Raw genomic sequence first — 21,641 nt, 5'->3', positions numbered from 1 at the left:
ATCCAACCTGTTCATGACAACAGCTCCTCCTTTGTTAGCCTCTTCATTTATTTATTTATTTACAACATTTGTATACCGCTCCACATCTAAAAGATTCTGGAGTGGTGAACATAAGGCAGAATAAAAAATTAAGGGCGCAATCCTATGGCCATTAGACAGAGGTTAGAAGGCCATAGCATTGGTCAGTGCTTGCACTCTGAGGTCGGTTCCCGGAGCCTGCACTCCGAGGTCAGTTCCCGGAGAACTGCCTCCCCGCCCCCTCATCCACTGCTTCGTACGTGGCACGGATCATCCACACATTCCATGCTCATAAGAGCGGAGCAGGGCAAAAGGGGCAGGGAGTTTGGAAGTGCCGGTATGACACTTCCTATGTGCCGTCTGTCCTCCCCACCCCGCGCTCTGACATTCCCTGGCTAGGCAGCTGAAATCAGCCATCTAGCCAAGAATGCAGGGTGGGAGGAGCATGGAGATAATCCCCTCTGCACTCCTCCCGCCATGCATTGGATAGGCAGTCGCCTCTGAGTTTGGAGGTGGCCATCTATCCGCATAGACAGGCTATTCCTCCCTCCAAGATTTAAAGCACCACATTAAAATTCTTTTAAAAACAGAATACCAATAAAAACCATGGCTGGTCAGTTAAGGAATGATGTCAGTGTTGTTTCCGAGGCTGTAGATGGCATGGCATTCTGCACTGCTGAGATTGTATGCAAACAATGCTGCTTGCTGATTACCTCAGCTTGGATGTATCAGTGGAAGCACTCTATGCAAGAATCTAATCCAACAGTCCACTCATCGGTGTCATGTTGAAAGTGTTTTTTCAGTTATAAATGGTGGAGAAAAAGCCTCCATATCACCACAGAATTGTATATGTGTGGATTTGGTACAATTATATTATTCACTAATATACAAGATGTTTGTACTTGCTGGGTGACGGTCAGCTTTCTCCAATACACGCTGTTTTCAGGATGATGGTGTTGTAATTTATGGACAATAGGAATAGAATGGAGTAAGCTGGAGGGGGCCTGGCTGGGTAGGAGGCAAGAATACATTACAACATTGTGTTGCAGGCCCCTTTTGTACCATATAAAACCCACACATTCTTCACAAGCTCAATAGATTTAATGTTATTGAGAAGGAATGGGCCATCTCCATATTGGGGCTAAATTTTTGTACAGCAAGACATCTTTTGCATTTCCAAGATACAGAAGAGATTCTCGATGAACAAGCACCTTTATTGACCATCGGACTACCCAAAGCACATCTGACACCGCAATGCTAGATTTCCATTTAATCTTTCTATTAAACAATGAAAGACTAGTTAGTATAAAAGCTGAAGTTCCCAGTTTAGCTTACAACAAGTTCAGAGATGTTGAAATAGTTTCACAGATTTATACTTCTGAACGGGAAAGATAGAAATGCTTCCTCTACCACTGCAAAGAGAACCTAAGGGCCAGTTCACTTTAAAGAATGAAATGACTTGGTTATAAAGAACTGCCCTGTTTTACAGAAACCTACTTTGCAATAGAAAGAATGCACCAACATTTCTCATCAAGAGTCTGAGGGGAACTATGGACATAAAGGAAGTCAGTGGGTGACTAAGTGAACTGGGCAGAAGTTCAGCACATGAGCCGTATTTTCCCAGGAAAGGACTATATGCTTTCAAAAATGACGGAGTCTTAAATATAGCAAAGAAGCTTCCTATTAACTATCTCTGGTGCCTCCAAAGCGGCCTGCAATTCTCAGGTCATTTTATTCTGGAGAAATTCATGTTACATCCAAGGGCATTTCACAAAATAGTTTGGGGAAGTGCAGTCTTTTGGCACTGAGAAACAAGGAGGCACTCTGGCAACTGCCACAGCCATTTTAGTTAGGCAATTCCTGGGCTTTCAGTCCATGTGACTCTATCATCACTTCCTGCAGTTCGGGTGCAAGGTTTTGACATTAAAAATGGGAGTTATCCAATATTCTTACAGCTGTACCCTCTTGAAGGCATGTCATAAGGTGCCCTTTTCTAACATTTAAAGAGCCACCGAGACTCCTCATGTTGCAAAAGCATCCAAGAAAAGACTCTTTAACCTTATGAAGACATTTTACCTATTTGACAAAATGCACTCCATTTTGGTTCATCGGCATCACCGTCCACACACTAGGCCAAAGGTGGGGAAACAGTGGCCCTCCAGCTGTTGCCAGACTACAACTCCCTGGCATTTGCTCAAGCTGGCTGGGGCTAATGGGCCCCAGAGTCCAACAGGTTCCCCACCCCTGCATTAAAACAGTGCAAACTCTCGTCCCTTCAATATCAAGTTAGGTGACAGCAGTGAGCAAGGCCAATTGAAATGGGAGACTGCACATTTGCAGAGTTGGGAAGACTACATGCTATGTAACCTGGCCCAGCAGATGTAGTCCATATGTGAAGAAACCTCTCTGTTGGGCAAGGGTGGGAGAGATCATATCAGAAGAGTACTAGTTGGACTGAACACTCCAATACAAAATAAGAGCACTTGCCCAAAGAAAGGTAGCATTTCAGGGAGAAGGCTCTGCTAGATCTCTTCTCCAGAAGAGATTGTTTCCTGTATTTTTTATTTTTTTTGGCCTGTAACAGCAATCATGTGAGCTTCACACAGTCTGAGTTGACACAGACCCAGGTTTCCTACCTGTGAGAACTAAGCCAATGTACTCCACACATGTTCACTAGGACTATTTTCCTTCCACGTTTCAGAATTCTACTACTCCCAGTTTTCTGAATCAGGACCACCTTGACTTTTGTCAAGTAAACAGACATTGCTAAAAAGCATCTTTTAAACCACATTTACTCCACTCTAGGAAGTGACATGGTTAAGTATTGTTAGTTTCCAAATAGAGATAATAGCTACTTTAAAGAGAAATTTAACATGATAGGTACAACACCAACCCTTCAACAATATCTGATGTTCTCCAAGAGGGGAAAGTCAGCTTCTTGGTTATGTTGCTTTTCATAAAACAGCTAGTTTCCCACGGAACTGCATCATTATTACAAAATAGCCTTGTTTTCCCCGCCCCCTTCCTGTTAACTTACATTTGCCTTCCGCAGTAGCAGAAGGCAAAATATGTTACATATAACTTGTCTGCTTTTGATAGACATTTGTGTCTATCATGTTTAAGAAATCTATACATCATGTTTAAGAAATCTATATATTGCCAACACAGCAGACAGGGTTAATAAGCCAGGACACCCTCGCCAGGTCTGTCTTGGCAAAAAAATATTCCTTTTATAGAATATGTCAGCCTTCCACCCGCTGCCCTCTGGATGTTTTGTATTACAACTCCCATCAACCCAAGCCAGCATGGCCAATGCTGGGAGTTGTAGTCCAAAACATCCAGAGGGCATCAGGTTGGAGAAGTCTGGAATATGAAATGAGTGGCAAGCATCTCAGCTGCTTATTATGATAAACTCAGCAAGTTATTTATACCTTAAAAAAAACAACAACCAGAAGTGTCTATAAGACACATTTAAGACCTGAATTGACATAACATGTTCTACTAATCTGTGAATGTGAAATAGGTATTTCTTCTGGGTTGGTGGAAAGAATATGTGTACACATATCCTGAATCTGTACAAAAACCACAAGCAATGAAGTTCTTGTAGTGAGAAATAAGTAACCAAATAGATCACAGGTAAAAAGATAGAGAGCCCCTGCTATTGCTCTTTCCCACTCTTGTCCTTCTCCAAGTACAGTTCTGATAGTCAGAAGGCATATATATTTCTTAAGATTGTAGTGGCACTAACATAAGCTGCTCAGATTTAACCTTGAGAAATGAATTAAGAACTACAGTAACAGATATGACAGCAGCGACATGTTGATACTGTAGTAGACAGACTTTTGTCAAGTTTCCGAGGAATTAAGGGGGAGGGGAGGTTAAAGCCAAAGTCAGCATATAGCTGATGTTTACCATAACTGAACTGCTAAGATCCATAGCTGGTACTGGATAAACGGCGAGATGTGACAGTAGAAATTATATTATTACAATTGCAAGCAGTTCCTGGTTTCTACTATGATTCACTGAAAGGATTCAAGGAATGGGTATTTGCCAGTCAGTGTTGGTTTCAAGCTTGTTTTCCTATCAAGTACAGAGTTGATCAAATGCAATTTAGAAAAAAAGTTTACAGTGTACGTAAGAGAATAGGAGCTACGCTGAAAAAAGTATATACAGGATACTTATTGGGCAGTATGGTGCCAATTTCAGCAATGAGATCCTTGTCCTTGTGACACCAGGAATACCTCCGAATAAATTAACATCACAAGCAGTGCTGAAGCAGGTGGCTGTGCCTATTGGTCAGTATCCAGAGAGTTACTTTAGGTGTGCCCAGAGCATGAGGGCAGACCTGCAGGCCACATCGCACATTGCTTTTAAAACTAAACTCAGTTGTGGAAGCACTTTGAGAAAGGCTGCTGTATGCCAAGGTCAATCTGATGCACTCCAGATGTTTTGGATTTCAACTCCCATCAGCCCCAGTCAGCATAACCAACTGTCAGAAATCCTGGAAGTTGCAACCCAAAACATCTGGAGGGCAACAAGTTGAGGAAGGCTGGCACAGAGGGTGCTGGTGGCAGCTACTGTTCAAGACTCAAATATCTAAAGACTCCCCGGGTATGTGAAGCCAATGTTGTGTGGATTCCCTTAAGTCTATTTAAAAATAGAACAAACTTCAAAGTATTCTGTGCGCTCTTCAGTTTAGATCTCTTTTCTAAATACATGCTTAATTGTATTGGCGCCCATCAAGCAGTTCGATGTATCAGAGGAAAAAGATCACTGGAATCACGGCTTGATTAAAATGGTTGCTTCACTTCAGGGGCATGGGCTCTGATTTTTTGCAGGCTGTTCCAAAAGCCTCTTGCTGTGTCCAGGCTTTGAAATACTGATGAACAAAAAAACTGCAACCAGTTAATTTTTCAAAATTGAAAGATTGGGCCACAATTAAGGCCTAAGAGCACTTAAAGGTGACACAACAGCTTTTTAAAAATGTTTGCCCAGAATTTAGATATTTACTCCAAAATTGGGAACCTGAAGAGACAATGCTTAAAAGTGCCGTTATCTACATATACGTTAAAGAAGTTGGTTTAACATTCTCATATTGCACTTAAGGTTATTCACTTTTAATCACAAGGCAAGCCAGTCGCATCAGCCATTTCTTATGCCGGAAGTTTCCCCAGACAGCAAGACAATGTCCAGCTGTATAAAACACATTGAGGTCCTGCATGGAGTTGAGAGATTTGGAACCCCTTAAAGCTCCTTGATTTTTCTGTCTGTGCTTTTAATATTGACATCCAGAGTATCAACTTTTTGGGTGAGGCGATCCAGGATATCATCTTGGTCATCAATTTCAGTCTGTAAGCCAAGAGCAAGGTTCTTCAAACGACCCAGCCCCAAGGACATTTCATCTGAAAGAAACCAAAGAAAATGTTGTATGATCAGCAGCAAAGAGGCAACACAAATTTAAAAGGCAATTCGGAAGAAATATTGCTCTGGTAATGTCCTGGACTAAGGAGCCAATGGTTAAATAGTTGATGCTTATTTTAATTTCTGAATGGCATACGGCTTTGAATGTCCATTTAAGTTGGGCTCTTGTCAGCAAAAGCTTGTGCCACAATGGAAGTATTTTTCTTTAAGGTGCCACAGGGCTCTTGTTTTTGATACAAACATAGCTACCTCTCTGAAATTCATTAAGGTGCGGAGAGACCTTTAATACATTTTGCGATTTCCTAGCCACTCCAAGCTCATTACCATTGTATTTTATGGAGATAGCACATTTAGTTAATGCCATCCACTTTATTTTTGTGGTCAAAAGTGTGACTTGCAGAATATTATCTATTTTAAAGACTTTTTAACTTGCTAACCTGCCCTTACAAGGAAGCTTACAAGATGACAACACACATGAAAATAGAACTACAATTTACTCACACATACAAAGGTCTTTTCAAGCAAAAAATGCAGACTAGAATATATGTGTCTTCAGAACTCTTGGTGTTTTTTTTTTAAGCCAGCAGTGATGAGGTCCTCTTTATCTTCCTGAGGAGGAAGATAATGGTGTTCCAAAAGTGTGGAGCCACCACTGAAAAAGCTCTATCCCTAGGGTATTGCTGGCCTAACTACTTCTTGCTGGTGTGACCCCATCCACAGTCAGATGTAAACCTCCATCCAGATTAGTGGATTTTCCAGCCCACAGATTTTCCATCTTATTTGGATTTATATGATGTGGGCTGGGGGGTGGATGACAGCAGTTATAGTACATTCACAGCCACTCCTCATCTAGTTTCTGTATGACAATTACAGCCCCAGTTGCCAACTTTGCTGGAGGGACACGCTGAGGTCACAACATGCAGCATGGCAAACCCCATCCTTCAGCCTCGATCTGCCAGCAACTCTAGATGGTCCCCTCCACCCCGCCCAAGTCACTGTTCCCTCTGTTTTTCTCTTCCTCCTGCTGGGGTAGAGAAAACTGTAGACAACAGAAGTTGTTGCTTAACAGTGGTCCCATAAGCTTATTGTTTTCCATCTCCTTATTCCATGGGAAGAGGAGAAAAACAGGCACATTCGCCTTTTTCTCCTTGGAAGTAAAGCCCACAAAAATCATGGGATTTGCTTTCAGAATAAACAACTGGAATTAAGCATTATGAAGCTCAGGTTGTTGCGACTCACCTAAGTTGCTGTCAACTTTCCGGTGGTAAGCTTGGAGATGTTCATTCTTGGGGTAACTATCAGGCTGGAATGAAGAATTTGAACTGGTTCCACTGGAATTATCCTCTGGTGGGGACAAAAGGTGACACAGATCTTTAGATGTATACCAAACCCTAGCTTTGATAGCACTCATTCTTAAAAAAAAGTGCTTTTGTGTAGCACATGCGCCATGGCAAGTAGGTATAGTTTTAAATTAAATTATTGAAACCAATAATTAAGCTTGTTTGCAATTGGAAGCGAGCAATGCAACCTTTTATGGCTGTGAGAGCTGGACTACAAGGAAGGCTGAGCGCCGAAGAATTGATGCGTTCAAACTGTGGTGCTGGAGAAGATTCTTACGAGTCCCCTGGACTGCAAGGAGGACAAATCAGTCCAGGAATCAACCCTGACTGCTTATTGGAAGGACAGATACTGGAGCTGAAGCTGAAATATTTTGGCCATCTAATGCGAAGAGAAAACTCCCTGGAAAAGACCCTGATGGTGGGAAAGATTGAAGGCAAATGGAGAAGGGGACGGCAGAGGATGAGATGGCTAGATAGCATCACCGATGCAATGAATATGGACTTGAGCACGCTCCGGGAGGAAGCAGAGGACAGGAAGGCCTGGCGTGCTATGGTCCATGGGGTCACGAAGAGTCGGACACGACTTAACAACAATGCAACCTTTCTTTCAGACGTGGCAATCACCATTCATGCCTTTGTAACCTCAAAGCTATTATAAGGAAATACTGTCCAAATTAGAAGCTAAGTTGGTCTCCATTAAGAACCACCATATCACCAATGCTGAACAACTTTGATGTGTTCACATGCAGACTGGCTACTCTTGAAGATAATTAGGAGGCACAAGTTGGTACAAAAATGACGCTCCAACTCCTGCAAGCCAGGCTTTGAGCTGGTTTCCTACGGTCTATTTATCCTAAAGCCCTGGTCAGTAATTAATCCTTAATTATTCTAGTTCTCACAGTGTCAGGGTGGACACTGAGCCCATAGAATCCCAGAGTAGTTCTGATTCTGAGGAAGAGGTGTCGCTCCTGGGAGAGGAGCACGCTCCTCTTTCCCAGGGCCAACAGCTGACGGAGATTCCTCCCACCAGCATTCCTAGCTTAGATAGCAGTCCTGGGAGTGACAGAGCGCGGGAAGCAGACTTGATGGATGTGCGACGCCGACGCAGAGAGTGGCGCCAAATGCAGGGCGCAGAAAGGAGGCGTAGTGCCCGGTTGGCGCGCAAACAACGGCTGAGCCCAGAGGATCCAAGGGAAAAGGGGAGGGACTCTCCCTAGTCCTTAAGTTCAGGGGTCTGCCAGTAATTCCCTTTCAAATGGGGACCAACTGTTCCAACGTAGGGCATAGGTACTCTGCTGCTCAGATCTAGTTGCTAACAGTAGAGTTGTTACGTTGTAAAAGAGGAATAAAGCTTTGAAAAGAATCCATTTGTCTGTGTCTGGACTTGGCTACTGGATTAGACTGAGAGAGGCCTCCAAGGAGCCCTTGACACACAGCACCCTATGCTGAGCACACACACCTCCCCTTTTACACTACCTAGGAAAGCCCTGAAGGGAGAGAAAAGAACCACTCTGCCACCCTTACCCACTTTTGACTTTCCCAGGCATGTGCGAGAGAAAGAGTAGCAGAAGAACACACAACAAACAGATCTCTTCTTGTGCCTTTCTGTCTCCTCCCACCACCACTTTTGTTTTTCAGTGCTGAACACAGCTCTCATCTTACCAAACCAGAAATGGTTCAGAAGTTCAAGAACGTAGGGAGACATAGAAGAACTGGTTTAGTTACACAAACAACCAAAATGAAAAGGCTTTTCTACCTATAAAGAGTTGTTCCTATCAAATGTTTTCGGAGCTTAACAAGACATCTGACTAGTAGCTTTGGTACTGCAGGCCACGATTACATTGTGTACTTAAGAAATTTTAATGACGAAGTCTATACATCAATTTAACCACCCCCCCTCCCCCCACTACTCCAAATCACTCTAAATCAGAGATGGGGAACCTGTGACTCCCGCCAGATATCAGACTCCATCAGCTCCTGCCAGCATGGTCAATGGTCAGGGATGATGCAAGTTGGGATCCAACAACATCTGAAGGCCACTGGTTCCCCGCTCCTGCTCTTTTCCATTCATACTGCTTAGCTTTCCAGGCTCACTACGAAAAGCACATGCGCGCGTGTGCACACACACACACTCCCCTTCCCTAGTTCTTCGCTTTGTACTTACGGTATAGATACCTACCCAGGGTTGCCACTTCATACATCTGCCCAAGTCCCATGAAAACTTATGCCACAATAGATTTGTTGTTCTTAAGTGCCATATTCTGCTGTTGCAACAGTTAACAAGACTACCTCTTTCTAGAATTTGTACATTCTTGAGTGTTCAAAGTATATTACCACATTATAATCAAAATGTGCACTGCTTCAATTACAGATCCATGTTTTCAGTGCATGTAATGCTTGAACACAGATATGGCTCTAGTGCAAAGTCAACAGAGGAAGCAATGGAGACATACTAGTATGCTGCAGTGGATACGACCACAGTAGAAATTACTAGTATTGTGAGACATATTGTGAGGCATATCTCCTATGAGATTAGTAGCTCAGCATGGCTAAGACTCATCAAATAAGTCTTATATATTAGGCACACAGAACAGGGCTATGAATATGGCTACATAGTCCAGAACAATGCTCAAACCTAGGACGTTCTGCAAAGATAAAGGAGATATAGTCAAGCTAATTTCAAACTAATTCAGTAAAAGAGATTAAACAAACCTGAATTATCCAACCTTCGTAAATTTGGATGACTTTCCTGATACTTTGACTCCTGTTCTTTACTGACAGATATGGCTTCTTTTAATCTGGAGACAAAGAAAAGACAGGTACCATTCTCAGTGTCTAATTTAACTGCCCCCAAATCCAAATAGGCCTTATGTTAACAGCAATGTGTTTAGTTTCTAAACTTCTATTTTTCTTTTGGCAGTGTTTCACTGTCATTCGTTTTTACTTTTGTGGTGGTAAAAATGAAGCAGCCACTGGAATCAAAGCATATGTTCACTTAAGTTCACTCGTACCCATGGAGTTCAAAATGAATCCATGAAAAATGATCCAAGAGACCATTTGCAAAAGAAACCTGGAATGTCGTGGAGATCTTTATCCTTTGAACTCCAGGGAAAGTACATTGACGACAGATCTTAGAAAGTCAAATGATGAAACCTCCAGGAAAGAAAAACTTGCCAGAGTTTCTTTTTTAAACTAGTAAAGCATAGTGTTCAGGTGTCCATAGTTCAAGTACTGCACAGCAATGTATTTTTCATATTTCCTGGCTTTTTTGAAAGAGTGTGCGTGCGCGCGCACGTGTGTGTGTACACGTACACGCGTGCGGGGTTGAGCGGGTATCCAAACATCAGCATTAATACCAGTTATCATTGTGGCAATGAGAGATATTACTGTGAGTTTTACATCTTACCTGGCCCTCTTGAGAAAGGGGGCCTGGTTGAATCTGCGATCTGAACTTTGCTGCAAAACTGTGTCCTGCGTTTGCACACCCAATTCCGCTCAGGTTCCCACACTTCAGATGTTTTACATCTTTCCTAGTTTCCCTCGAAATGAGTTAGGGTTGCTTACCTGTTGCTTGCTTGGTATTCAGAGGCCCCATTCTGCTCAGGTTTGACCTCTTGTGGCTTGGCCTTGAAATAATTTACAAACCCACCAAACACGCTCTTAATGCTGTTGATGTGTCTCTGGCTTGTTTTTAAATCTTGATCCATCTTATCCACCATGCGTTCAGTGCGTTTCAATGCCTCACCCTGCCGCGTAAGCTCCTGCAGAAAACAATACTCTTTTTAAGGGCTGAAGGAAAAAAGGGACTTTGATATATAACTTCCTAAAGAATCCCATTTCAAGAATTGCACTCCCTCTGTTCAGTTGAAATAGATATTATTTTCCAGATTTAATATGTTTCAGCATAACGCTGGGATGGTGGTGGTAACTAATAAATAGTAAACCTTTGAATTTCCACAGCATTAATTTAAATGCTATAGTACAAATATAATTAATACAGCAAAATGTGAAAAGCTAAGACGAAATTATAATGTTGCGGCTGGGACTTCATTGAGGTCTCATCTGTCAACCGAACCATATGTGCTCATTTCTTGACGTTTTTATGCATTTTTTAAAGTTATGGTTTGGAACATTTGGAAGTCCAGGTTTCTACCTACCAAAAAAAATAGCTGCAGTCTCTTTTGCCAGTTTCTCTCTCCTATGATCATAAGACTCTTTCAGATAAGGTTTGATTATTTTATCAGGGATTAGGAAGGTTCCTTTTGGATTAAGCTTGATCCTTCAAGCAGTTCAAATGTACCTCATCTACTGTCATGACTAGGAAAAAGCTTAAACTTGTTTACGTTTTATAGAAAATGCCACTACCTTGGGTTTAAACTTCCCAAATTATTGATTTGTTACGAGCTGTTATGCTCTTAGTTTTTCATTCCTACTTCATTTTAAGAACTCCAGAACACTCTTGTCAATCTGTTTCAAAAGGTCTGAAAGATACAGGCTAAGAATATATCATTTCATTCTTATCCACTTTGGGGGGGGGATCAATATCCATGCCTGTAGGGCACCTTTTCCCAACCTCCAGCCTGGCACCCTTCAGATGCTTCAGATTACAATTCCCATCATCCCCAACCAGTTGGTATGCTGGCTGGGGGTGATGGGAATTGTGGTCCAAACTATCGGAAGGGTGCCAAGTTGGGGAAGGCTGTTGTAGAGGATGAAATTATATTATTAGCGTTTACATATATTGCTTCCAGAAATCCAAAGCACTTCATGCATATTATCTTGGTGGTGCAAACCCCACAACAGCCCTGTAAGGTACCTAGTCCTATTGCCATATTACTGGGGTGTGTATGGGGGGGGGGGGCAGCTGACGCTGAGAGTGGCTTGCTTAAGGCTACCTAGTGAGATCTGAAAGGACTTAAGACGACAAGAGCCATGGTGAATCAGTCAAACAGCCAATCAAGTCTATCTCTTACCACAGTGTCAGGAGCGCCCTGGCGGCCTCTTTCAGTCCATTCCAATAGCCAACTCAAGACACAGACGAAAGGATTCTTTTCAAGGCTTTAATTCTTTTACAACTTAATGACTCTTTCAGATGCTAATCGCCAGCGACTAAGCAATGAACAGCAGAGTGGCCTATGCTCCGAGTAGGCAGTTGATCCCCGTTTGAAGGAGAATCACTTGAAGACCCTGAACTTATGGGCTAGGGAGAGATCCTCCCTCTTTGCCTTGGGTCCACGGGAGGCGGCCGTTGCTTGCGCGCCAAATGGGCGCTATGCCTCCTTTCCGCGCCCTCCATCGCTCGTCGCTCCCTGCGTCTGCACCGAGCATCTAGTAAGCCCCGCTCTCGCACCTTCTCACTTCTGGAATCACTATCTATCTCAGGAATGCTGGCAGGAGGAATCTCTGCCAGCTGCTGTGCCTGTGAGGGATGAGCTGGCTCCTCTCCCATGGATTGCTGATCCTCCTCAGAATCAGAACTGCTCTGGGGTTCTATCGGCTCAGTTTCCACCCTGACACACAGTGGCCAACCAGATTCCTATGGGAAGCCCTCAAGCTGCAATAGCATCCCCCTGCTCATGTTCCCCAGCAACTGGAATTGAGACCCCATCAGTATATATACGATTTGGGATGCTGGGCTCCAATTAACATCACTTTACACTTGCTTATGCTGAACCACACTTGCCAATTTAAAGCCCATTCCCACAGTCTGGAAATACATTTACCTTCATAGCTCAGCCTCTTAAGCCACTAAGATACAACAGCTCTATAGCAACAGTAAAGTATGGGTGTAAATTCTCACACACTTTCAGCATTTAAGCTACAACCTTCTTTTAAACAAGTGGTCTGCATGGTTTTGCCCACAGGCTTCAGAGACAGAAGCAGTGATGTGGGGTGGAATGTTTTCCAAAATGGAAATTTTTCCCAGTGCATTATTTTTCCATGGAAAGCTGTCCATTTTGTAAATTCATTAGTAACAATGAATGGATGCCAACTGCAAAAAATGATCACCTTCCCTCCCCCGCAAATATGTGAGAGAATACATTTTTGTCATTGAAATACATATTATGTCTCAGTGAAATACAAGCAATAAGTACTGACAGCGAAACGGAATGTGCCCCAACAATCTCAGTGGAAGAGAGTTGAACTCTGTTGAAATGGATGAGTGGTTGTCAGTCTATCATACACCGTTCTTTAGGTTACTAAAATGTATTAGCGTATCAATATCTTCAGTACTTTCCCCCCACTTGAATTTGAAAATGTAAGGGAAGTACGTTGTCTTTAAATTTAAAAATTGTCTTTAAATTTTTACAGGTATTCCAATTAAAAAACACAACATATTATAACATTTAAATCACATTAAAGTTGCAATCCTATGCATGTTTAGACCAAAAAAAGTCCATCAACTCCCATGCTGGCTGCGGTATGCTGGGAGTTGTAGCACTTTTTTCAGTCTAAACATGCATAGGATTGTGCTCTAAGTAAGCTTTAATTTTTTCCTTCAAATATTTGAGGTCAAATACTTGTGGCGTACTGGAACAAAACATTAACATGGGGTACTTTTTTTTAGCTTTGTTGTTAACTAAATACAAGTAAAATAAACATGCTGAATTAGATCATTCTCTAGGACAACCATGCTATGCAAGGTAGGGCTGATGGAAGTTGTAGGCCAAAATATATGGTGGGCCACAAGTTGCCCACCCCAGCTCTAGGGCATTCGAAAATGTTCTGATGCAAATTACCCAATTCAAATCAGCCCAATTCAAAATTTTCTGGGAAACCCACATCACTAGACAGAAGCTCAATCATCTTCACCACTGAGCAAAATATAAAAGAGGCCGTTCTCTGAATGGGGAAAGATGTTTTACTTCACACCTATGCTTGGTCTTGAATAAGCTAGCAACAAAAGGGGAAGACATAATTTGATAGCGCAAGACATAATTTGATAGCGCAAGACATAATTTGATAGCGCAAGACATAATTTGATAGCGCAAGACATAATTTGGTAGCGCAAGACATAATTTGGTAGCGCAAGACATAATTTGGTAGCGCAAGACATACAAATCTGTGGAAAAGCAGAACTGGCGGTTTTTTTCAATTTTGAAACTAAAACAGGCCCCTGGGAGAGAGTTTGGCAAAAACAAAGCAACACAAACAGGAATGCAGAAAAGTTTTCTGCTGTGTAATAAGCAAGATATAATTAAGAATATGTGGTCATTTATAATTAAGAATATGTGGTCATTCAGTTTGCTGTTTCCTTCACAATCTCTTGGAGCTTTGTAATCTTCCATTGTTCAGGAGATCACAAGACATTACATTTAAAACCATGCCAAATATATAAACCCTGATCCCAAAGCTATTAAGATTTTATTTATAGAAGCAGTTATATATTGCCTTTTGGCCCTGCTTCATTTAACCTCGTTATGAGAGTGGCTGGGTGACCAGTCAGATGGGCGATTAATAAATTTAATAAATAAATAAATAAAAAACAGCAAGGAAGAGGGCCTATACAGCAATTTCACTCTCTGTAATGACCTCCTTATGGAGGTCAGGACTAGCTCCTGCCTAATCGTGTTCTGAAAGCCTCCTGGTGGCTTTTGAACAATGAGGTGGGGTAGAAGAGAAAACTCTGAAATACGTCTTGGCTGCTGAATATGTTGTTCAACTCTAGTTTTATAGTTTATTGTCCATTTTTAAACAAAAGTTTAAGATTTTTTAAAAAATTATATTGAGTCTTGGAATGGTGGTATTTAATTTATATATAATGAATAATCTGAAAGCAGAATTAAGTACATGCACTGTAGAAGGACTGAGGCTGACCAACTGGCTTATTATGACAAAAGACTGGAGCATTGCTCCAGTCATATCAGGACAGGTTGAAGCAGCATCCTGTAACAGTTCTGGAACGGTATTGCTGTTTTTTTAAACAACCTTTCTCTTAGAAAGACACAACCCAGGAGGCCTCATTAGTGTTCTTACCTATCGAAGATGCATAGCAGAGATTTAATGGTATACTTCATAATAAAAGGAAATGACTAAGAGTGGAGTACTGAGTCAGGTGCACACTTAAATTAGTTAAGTAGGCATCATCTCCCTTCTAGCCACTGGATTAGAAATCAAGCATGTTTTTTCTACAATTTTTTGCTCCAAAGCATGCCTTCTACAGGTCTCACATATTCTTATTCAAGAAATAGGAGAGAGCGATCTGAGACAAACTCAAAGCCTGTCTCCTTGGATGATACATCTATATACAGCTGTCCAATTCCACTTGTCCAAAATAATTTTCCTTCAAAAATTCTGTGATTGTACTTATTTGTCTTCAATGATACAAATATATATTCACAAAGGCAACTGGCACATTGGACTAACTACATCACATGCTGTAACTGGCATGTGCTGGTGTCTTAGAATTTAAAATATTGTTGGAAGTGTTGATAATTTTGATAGGAGTCATGTACGGACACACAAGCACGATGCCTCTCTCTACCACCACAGCAGCAAGCTCTTCAGGGGCATTTGAGTACTATAATCTATTATATAGCTAATGAAGTATCTCTATTTTAGCAGTCAGACTCTGATCTAATTCCACTGAAATCAGTTTACTTTCAAATAAGTAAACAGATGTTTAATGTGACATTATAGCAGCCTTGTAAATAAGCCCAAATAAGTTACTAGCCTGTTAGTAATGTGTGTTTCTGTGTCGGCCATAGAGAAGGGAAAGCCCCCTCCTCCATGGCCTGCATGGCAATGTAGGCTCTAAGCCCCTCAGCAGCCTATTTTTTTAAGCCTTCTACCAACTGGACTGGTGGAAGATGGAGTGATCTGCCCCTCCCTGACAAGCCTGCTTACTTGCCTGAATGGAATTCCTGATTGCGTATTAATTAATTGTGAACTGCCCAGAGAGCTTTGGCTATTGAAATGTAGAGAAATGTAATAAACCAAAAAAATATACACCTCTACACCATCCAATAGCTGAAACTCTGAGAGGTTCACATCAGTTAAAACCACAAAAATACAACAACATGATAAAACACAATATAAAACTTTTAAATGTTTAAAACTGTGGTATAAAACCAGGATAAAAACCAGCAGCACCATAGAGATCTAAAAAATACAACAGATTTAAAACAATAAAAACTGAAGAATTTAAAATGCCTGGGAGAATAAAAAAGTCTTCACCTGGCACTGAAAAGACCACAATGTAGGTTCCAGGCAAGCGTCTCTGGGGAGGGCAGCCTGCAACTGGGGTGCCACCACTGAAAAGGCACTCTCTTTAGTAGCCACCTGCCTCACTTCATTTCTTGGGGGCACCCAAAGGAGGGCCTCTGAGGATGATCTTATGGTCCGGGCAAGTATATATGGGAGCAGATGGTGGCTACCACGAGAGCTGTTAAAATACAAGCTGCATTACAGGGCAAGTAGTTGTAATATATATATATATATATATATATATATATATTTGAAATATTTGTGCAATCAGGATTATAGTATTTTTGTTTTAAATACGTATTCCAGGACAATCATTACTATGCAAATACTTAAAAAAAACCCCACTTGTACCAAAATATACTTACTATACACTGCAGCCTGGTATATTTTAAGATTCTTGCTTACCTCTGACATGGCTACCCCAACATGTTCAGACTCATAAATGAGGGACAGCGAGCGGTTAGTGCTATCCACAGTGGCTTGGGATCGCCTCAGAACTTCTTGCTGCAGGTATCTCTGTCTATCTGGGCCTTCCCTAGGAGGCTCATTACTTTCATTCCACTTTACTGGCTTTAAGTCATCATCATCATCATCGAAAGGATTGTAGCTTTTTGGATAAGCTGACATAATTGCAGCTCCAAGTTCAGTTCTTTTCTATGTGTAAATGTAGACAAATGTAGGCTGAACGGAATCCAACAGACGACCTTCAAACCCAGACCTATTCCTTCATTTCAGAGACAGTCAGCATCCATGGGACAGAAAGCCAAATTCTGCAAAAGAAGAAACATCAGTAAAATTTATACTGAAGTTAAAATGATTTGTTGGGATGCACATCTACATAGCTACATAAAGAACGATAGCCAATTAAGACCCTCTTCCCCAACCCAAAGCCACTGGAATGTATTTTATTCCGCCTTTCTCTGAGTTTTCCCAAGTAGTGCCCTTGGAATCAAACAAAACTTATCTGGTTTGGAGATAGCAAACTGCTCCAAGAGACTCAACGTGAGTGAACCAAGCCACACTTTTGACTTCCTCTGTACCACACAGGTTGGCTCATCTACTTCAGCCATCTCAAACAATTTGCTCTGCGGGCATCTTTCCATAGCTAGCACACCTGTGCTTCAACAGTGGTACTTTCTGATATGCATCATATAGTTTGATCTGTAAAAGTAGGGGCTGATATACACATGTGGAAGGGGGTCAGGTCAGATCTCCTTTCCAGAGCTGGCCCAAGACATTTTGCTGCCTGAGGCGGAGCAGTAAATACCCCTTCCCCCATATCAAGATGCCTAGTACCCCAAGGCCAGACAGGTTATTTTGGCAGCTGAGTAAGAAATGCCCACAAGCAACTCTGCCTAGTGAGAAATATAGTGTTAAACAACTAACTGGCTAGCTGGGGAATGCTGGGAGTTGTAGGACCTTTTTTGTGTAAGCATGCATAGGGTTGTGCCCTAAGCAAATAACAATTTACTGCTCTTCCATGATACCCAAACGGAGCTGCCTGGGGAGGCTGCCTTGTTTTGATCTATACCTGTACTGTGATATACTTGTGCCTTAGCTTTCAGTTTAAACAGTTAGCAATGCCGTGGAAAGGCTGTACTTCCCAATTTGAAATAAGAGGTTGCTTGACTTAAGCGATCATGAATCAAACTTTCCTTAGCATGTGCTATAATTACTAGGACAGAAATCAAGAGTAGTGCAGGTTCTGCCCTTATGGGGGAAAAACTTCCTGTTTTAGCCATAGTTCCAATATTCTTTTTTTTGCCAACCCCAAATACTTTACAGTTACCTATATATTTTTTTAAAAGATCTTTTATCAGGATGACAAGTTACAGATGTGCAAGAGCTCCTATTGACAGGGGAAGTCACAACATTCCTGCAATGGAATCTGGCCTAGCGTAAGCACTTAATCATCAACCATTGCTCATCCCAGGACAACTTGTGTTACCTCTCTGTCTAACTCCTCCTCACAAGATCAAGTAGTATTTTGAAGATATATCCTGCTTACCTCTTTCTCTTTAACTTATAAAAACAAAGACACCAGTTTTGGGGCCTGATGACATGATGCAGAACCTTTTGGGATCAGTAGGCACATCTGGAATTTTGAGAATGTTGTGAGCGCTCTCTCCAAATGGCTGCCATGCTAGGGATAGCTGGTCACAAAACACCCACTTCCTATCAGGCAAACTTGCAAGACTAAAGGAAAAATAACATGCCCAAGAACCTACGTAGAAGGCAGAGGAGGAGGTCGGAGCTCAAAAATTCCCCAAGAGATGGTGCTGGAAGGCAGCCCTTAGCTTTGTAGTATGCCAGTTTCCCAGTTTAAGAAAAAAAAACTTTTAAAAAAATCAGGCGAGACAGGGAGCAAAGAGGGGTGCCTACAGGCACCACACTGAAGACACCTGATCCTCAAGGTATTCTGAGCAAGATTCACTAGGACAAGAGAGAATCAGATTACTGATTCATTACTTAGACAGTCAGATGAGGCTGTCTAAGTAATGACAAACTAATGTACCAAGGCATTCACATTCACAAGATGATCCTAATCATGTTTGCTTGAAAGAGCCCCACAAAGATCAGTGGGACTGATTACTGATTAATGGTTATCTACCAAATTCTGTGGGAACTGTTTTCCCAATGTGTGCAGGACTGCAATGTTTAATCTGAGTAAATTTTCTGCCAAATCGTCCAGCTTCCCACTCCTAGTTTTGTCAGCTAAAGCCTCCAGAATACTGGGATACATTTAAAACCTCACCGTTGCCATTCTAGTTTGGAAGGCCACAACTCAAGATCCCATCAGGCAGATCAGTTACCCTTCTCTTAAAGACCTTCTTCTAGTCACAATGAAGCTACTGAAGATTTCTGGGTGTGGGGGAGAAAATCTCACTCTTTTGATTCATGCTAATGGGCTGAAGCATGGAATTCTAAGCTAATTGGGGAGGGGGGGCAAGGGTGGAAAGGAAGGTAAGCTATAACAGCTTTCATCCAAGTCTTATTATATTTATACCCTGTTTTTCAGCCAAGATGAACAGCCAAACCAGCTTAAAACAAGAAAAAAACACTTGTGATAAAAGATATAATGGGATACATGAGAACACAAGACAAAGACTTTTTTATTTCCCAGGCTTTTTAATCTGTTCCTGCTTTAAAATTCATTTTTTTAAATCTAGGCTATGGTTTTTATGCCATTATTATACGTCTTACTGACTTATAAGCATTCTCAATCTTTTTTTTATTTTTGTTATAGATCACTCTGAGAACATGGCTACAGACCAGTGCCTTATAAATGTTTTTTTTTTTAATAAAATAAATAGTTCCCCAGAGCTATGCCAGGTGGTAGGACACAACCCCAATGAACTTACATTTAAACTTTTAAAAAAATATATAAGCCACTTTGAGGTTTATATAAGCCATTAAAAAATAAAGATAAGCCACCTTCTCAATCAAAAAGCAGAACAGAAATTAAAAAAAATAAAAGTCTAATTACGTGGGGGAAGTGGAAAGAAGCATATTAAGCAACAAGAACCTGAGGAAAGACTCCCCAACCCCAGATCTGTACAGAGCCTTTAGTGGGTTTGCAGTGTTGAATTAGAACTGGGAAGACCCAGTTTCAAATCCACACTCGCCTTATTCCGGTCACTACATTTGTATGGAAACCGGATAGCTCCTTCCACTAGCATGACCATCTAAGCAGCCTTCTCCAATCTGGTGCCCTCCAGATGTTCTGGACTTCATCAGCCTCAGCCAGTATAGCCAACAGTCAAGAACCCTGTGAGCTGTAGTCCAAATCATTCTGGATGGCACCAAGTTGGGGAAGGCAGAGCTAAACAAACCAGAAAAGGTTTGTTTAGCATGTCAGCTGAACCTGAGATCCTGGCTTGCTGCTCCCTTTACGGGCCTGGATCGTAAACCAGGGTTTGTTTTTGGCTTACGAATCCTGGCTTGTTTAGCTGCTCCTCCTAGCGTGAGAAGCCAAGCAGGAGCAAATGGGCCCCGTGCTCTGCTACACAGATTGTTCATAGTAAACTGGTCATTCACGGGAAGCCTGGCTTACTATTCTATAGTACATACCCTTCCAACCTTACTATCCTATAATTTGTACTATGCTTATTTGCTAATCAAAACACACACCCATATTCACTAAAACAAACAACAAACCCACACCTATATGTTTACCCTTCTCTCTCAGCCTAATCTAGCCCTCCCCAACCTAGCGCCCACCAGATGTGCTCGGCTACATCTCCCAGCTGGCTGGGGGATGCTGGGGGGTGTAGTCCCAACACTTCCGGAGGGCACCAGGTTGGCGAAGGCCGGCGTAACCGACCTCCCTGGGCTGTCGTGAGGATGAAACGGCTCGAGCCCCCACTCAGCTCTACAGCTCGCTGGGTGATCTTGGGCCAGTCGCTACCTCACTCGCAGCCCGGCCTACCTCGCAGGGCTGTTGCGAGGATAAAAACAGGCGAAGAGGGAGGGGGAGGAGCCGCCGCCGCCTGCCGCTCCTTGGAAGAAAGGTCGGATATATATATATATGTCGCAAATAAAGCGTAAGGAATCATGAGAGGCCGCGAAAGGCTTCGTCTTCGACGCCCCGGCCGCGTCCCCTCAGCGCTCCCTCACCAGCCGCCACTCCGCAGGGCTCCTCTGCGCCTTCTCCCGTCCCGTCACGTGAGGCGGGAACAGCGCAGGCGCAGTCCTTCCTCCTCGAGGCTTGCTGAGCCAAACCATCTGTGGAGTACGGCGGGGTGGGAGAGCGAGCGAGAGAAGCAAAGGAAACAAGACGGACGTGGTTGGAATGAGCCAACCAGTGGCGGCTGGTGGCTCCGATTTCGGTGGGGCCGTGCGTCCCTTCTGGGTTTCCTTCCTTCCTTCCTTCCTTCCATTGCTCGTCTTTGTATACTGCCCCGTAGCCGAAGCTGTCTGGGCGGTTCACAAAAACTAAAATCCGACAGTTTTTGCTCGCTCGCTCCACCCGTCCCTGCTAGAAAGAACACGCAGCTCCAACCCACGGTTCCTTGGGACTGCAGACTCTGGCCTCATCCATCAGCTAGAGCAGGGGTCCTCAACCCCCGGGCCGCGGACCGGCCCCGGTCTGGGGCCTGGCAGTAACCGGGCCGCAGGGGTGTGCGAAACCCCCTCACCTTCGGTGTGTGGGGGTCTGCGCCGGGGGGGGGGGAGGCGATCTGTCCCTCCCTCGCCCCTGGAATCCTTGCCGGCCCTGTCCGGCTCTGCTCCGCAGCGAGTCCGTGGAGCTGCTGGCCGGCTCCGGCCGCTGGCGGACTTCTGGCCGCTGGGACGCAAATGGCTGCGTTCTACAAGTAACAGGCTACGTAAATCTTTATGTAGCCGATTACTGCGAAGAATAGGGACGCAAATGGCGTCCGTGTAGCAGACACCATTTGCGTCCCAGCGGCCGGAAGTCCGCCAGTGGGAACCGCCCCCCCCCCCGGTCTGTGGAAAAATTGGACCGGTCCCTGGCGCCAAAACGGTTGGGGGCCGCTGGGCTAGAGAACCGAGGGCCACTGGGGGGCTGCGCCTCCTGCCTCCCAGGATGAACATCATCTCAGGGGGGAGACCAACCTGGTCCTATACATCCGTCATTGGTGTATTTGCTTTCCTTCTCCTCCTTCCTCCCAATCCCTTTTCCTTTTGTGTCAT

At 43.1% G+C, this 21,641-nt stretch overlaps 1 protein-coding gene across 6 annotated transcripts; it reads right to left on the bottom strand.

The window, feature by feature from the left end:
* Positions 1–1,097: 1,097 nt before the first annotated feature.
* SNAP29 (synaptosome associated protein 29) lies at positions 1,098–20,653 on the bottom strand. Of its 6 annotated transcripts, none has more exons than XM_084820289.1 (7): positions 20,416–20,653; positions 17,995–18,081; positions 16,392–16,756; positions 10,344–10,540; positions 9,492–9,577; positions 6,679–6,783; positions 1,098–5,420 (listed from the first exon to the last, which is right to left on the bottom strand). In XM_084820289.1, exons 3-7 carry the CDS (start codon positions 16,611–16,613, stop codon positions 5,263–5,265), a joined length of 768 nt encoding a protein of 255 aa, XP_084676415.1. In that variant the 5' UTR covers positions 16,614–16,756; positions 17,995–18,081; positions 20,416–20,653; the 3' UTR covers positions 1,098–5,262. The 6 variants fall into 6 exon arrangements, with proteins under 6 accessions (XP_084676415.1, XP_084676416.1, XP_084676417.1 ...); XM_084820290.1 differs by having other exon boundaries at positions 20,604–20,653; XM_084820291.1 differs by lacking the exon at positions 17,995–18,081 and having other exon boundaries at positions 20,395–20,653.
* Positions 20,654–21,641: the final 988 nt, after the last annotated feature.

The sequence above is a fragment of the Heloderma suspectum genome, chromosome 13, assembly GCF_057233095.1.
Source record: "Heloderma suspectum isolate Gila_16-S chromosome 13, 16-S_ref, whole genome shotgun sequence".
NCBI lineage: Eukaryota > Metazoa > Chordata > Lepidosauria > Squamata > Helodermatidae > Heloderma > Heloderma suspectum.
The sequence above is the reverse complement of the archived record's forward strand: the minus strand, read 5'-3'. Positions and strand labels throughout refer to the sequence as shown.

Coding starts and splice junctions, on each gene's coding strand:
- SNAP29 (XM_084820291.1), bottom strand. CDS start 16,613: ATGTCAGCTTATCCAAAAAGCTACAATCCTTTCGATGATGATGATGAT. Junction 10,541..16,391: donor TTGGGGTAGCCATGTCAGAG/GTAAGCAAGAAT, acceptor TGTTTTCTGCAG/GAGCTTACGCGGCAGGGTGA. Junction 5,421..6,678: donor GAAAGTTGACAGCAACTTAG/GTGAGTCGCAAC, acceptor GGTTTCTTTCAG/ATGAAATGTCCTTGGGGCTG.